This window comes from Hippocampus comes, unplaced genomic scaffold (genome assembly GCF_001891065.2).
Source record: "Hippocampus comes isolate QL1 unplaced genomic scaffold, H_comes_QL1_v1.1 scaffold279, whole genome shotgun sequence".
In the NCBI taxonomy this organism is placed as follows: Eukaryota; Metazoa; Chordata; class Actinopteri; order Syngnathiformes; family Syngnathidae; genus Hippocampus; species Hippocampus comes.
The window spans coordinates 182,948-185,804 of NW_017805456.1; the positions used below are offsets into that span (position 1 = coordinate 182,948).

The window sequence follows — 2,857 nt, forward strand, 5'->3', positions numbered from 1 at the left end:
GGTGGGGCTTCTCACTGTTGTGTTGTCCTGGAGCCTGTCCCAGCGTTGGCGATTTATGTTATCACTGGACGGGACTTGAACCCATGCTGGCTGGTTCCAAAGCCAGTGTGTATACCTCTACACCACCAGTGACTATGAGTTGTCCTGCACCATAGGCGTATTTGACATTTACTTTCGGGGTTTCCAGGGTAAAAATAACCAAGAGTTGGGTTTGAACCAGGGTTGCCTGGACCAAACGCCGGGGCGTATACCTCTACACCGCCAGTGACTGTGACTTGTCCTGCACCATAGGCGTATTTGACATTTACTTTCAGAGAAAAAGTATCCAAGACTTGTATTTGTAGACATAACCAAGCGGGGTTTGAACCAGGGTTTCCCAGACCAAACACCAGCATGTATACCACTACACCACCAGTGACTGTGACTTGTCCTGCACCATAAGTGTATTTGACATTTACTTTTGGGGTTTCCAGGGGAAAAAAGGAACTCAGTGTTGTATTTCCAGACATAACTGAGCGGGGTTTGAACCGGGGTTGCCAGGACCAAACTCCAGCATGTATACCTCTCCACCACTAGCGACTGTGAGCTGTCCTGCGCCATAGGCGTATTTGACATGCACGTTCGAGGGTTTCTAAGAAAACTGGTGTCAAATTTTCAAACAGCACTGAGTGGGGTTTGAACCCAGGTTGGCTGCTTCCAAAGCCGGCGTGTTTTCCTCTACACCACCAGGGACTGTGAGATGTCCTGCGCCATAGGCATATTTAACACCAACATTTTTTCACAGGAAAAACTTTCACATGTCACTGAATGGGGAGTAACCCTACGCTGCCGTCACACAAATCCAGTGGATGTTGTCGACTGCAAATTTCCCCAGTGTGGTACAAATAAAGTTTATCTTATAGCATTTTTAGCTGGAAAAAAAACGACCATGTATAGTAAGTTATTTTTAGCCGAAATAAAACCAATCAGGAAAAGGAAAATAAAACCAGAGTAAGGCATTTTTTGCCCCCAAAAAAACAACCATGTACAGTCAGGCTTGTTTATTTTCTGGTCAAAAACGCCTTAGTGTACACGGTCATTTTTCTCAGGCTTAAAACACCTTTCAAGTTCAACTTTATTGTCAAATGTTTCTTTCCTCACAAGTGGTGCTGGTGCCCCACACCACCATCAAAGAACAGTAAACATAAATACAATACATAAGACACAAACTCTTAATCCTGTATACACTTTGTTTGAAGCAGTAATCGGTGAAAGAAGTGAATCAAAGTGTCCTTTTCACCAGCGGATCAACGACGTCATGCTGAAATGTGCGCACGTCTGCTCCAAGCGAGTTCGAAAGCGACACGAAGCTGTTGCATCCATGAAGCAGTTCTCGATGCAAATCCGCTTCAATTCCAAGCCGCCACTCGCAGTGCCACAGCCGCGCTGACTCTTTCTTCTCATCGTCAGCTCCCCAAGCCATGCATGCATCCAACAGCGCCGAGCAAAGCGGGGATGTGAAAATGCTGCCCATGACAGGCGCAAAACACAAACGCCTCCGGACTGTTCAGCGTCGACATTCCTCCCAATCAAAATCAGTGCTGGTACACACGTGCTGTCGAGAAGGCGCAACCACCAAACAGATTCTTCATCTTCAACGAATGTCATGGCCAAAAATGCTGAAAACAATCCACAGCAGGTCCACACGACATAACACCACCATGTGACTAAAGACAAAAACAAAACAAAAACACAAGGCTCTTGAGCATTTGCCGACAGCTGCCTGCTCAGGCGCCATCATAGGAATAATAATGGTCGTTTTTTTTGGGGGGGGGGGGGGCTAAAAATGCCTTACTCGACATGGTCTTTTTTGGCCTTATTTACATTTTGTTTGAAAACGCCTTACTATACAGGGCTGCTAAAAAAAAAAACACCTAATCAGGTTTCGTAGGGGTCAATATCCATAAAAAAAAAAAAAAAAAACACACCTGACTAGCATTAATCTTTTTTCGGCCTTAAACTATTTTCTTAAAAAAACGCCTCACTATACATGGTCATTAAAAATATTCAAAACAAAATGCCTTTGTAGACATGGTCTTTTTTAGGCTTTCTGTCAGGATTGTTTTCTTTTCAAATACCTTACTATACTCAACGTGCTTCGCGAAACATCTAAATGCATGAAAAAAATATATATTAATGAAGACATTCGCAGAGCAGGGAGGACAACATTTGAAATGACTAAGAACATAGCGCACAGTTAGACGGAAGCACATTTGCAACCAAAAGACTTTGCAGTCATTGTACGCATGCTTGGTGGCAGGCGCGTTTAAAACCATGACCATGTCGAGTCAGGCATGTTTTAAATCATTGTCATTTTTCCTCTCAAGTCTGCCGCCACGACTCAATTTTCTTCGACGGCTAGGCTGTTGACAAACAATGGAAATGTCTTTGTAAAGTGCTCGGCGGCAACCTCTCTTGTGACATGCCACTATTGAAAGATATTGAAAGGTGATGAGGCCTCCAGGAGCTTCCGGGGCCCAACCCGGCTCGCCGCCGCCACCGCCGGATGTTCCGTCGGCTCAGTACGACCTGAGAAAGCGCACAACCAACAATGAATGCAAACATGCAAGGCTAAATGATGGCTAAATTAGCCCTCAAAGGTCCTTAAAAGGCCCATAAATAAAAAGGCAGTGGAAGAGTGGGAACCCTGATGGGATCAGGGCGTTTTGGGGGGAGTTAGAGCGTTTTATTGGGGTCATGGCGTTTTGGGGGGAGTTGGGGCGTTTTAGAGGGGTCATGGCATTTTGGGGGGAGTTAGGACGTTTTAGAGGGGTCATGCCGTTTTAGGGGATTAGGGCGTTTGGGGGGGGGGGGGGGG

General features: G+C 45.6%; 1 protein-coding gene across 2 annotated transcripts in view; it reads right to left on the minus strand.

Annotated features, from left to right (window-relative positions):
* Positions 1–2,098: 2,098 nt before the first annotated feature.
* Positions 2,099–2,857, minus strand: part of tbata (thymus, brain and testes associated) — a 3,931-nt gene continuing 3,172 nt past the window's right edge. For both annotated transcript variants that reach the window (XM_019874605.1, XM_019874604.1), the window contains one exon: positions 2,099–2,568. In XM_019874605.1, the coding sequence (XP_019730164.1) occupies positions 2,468–2,568 (101 nt within the window). In that variant the 3' untranslated portion in view covers positions 2,099–2,467. The remainder of the gene's footprint in view (positions 2,569–2,857) is intronic.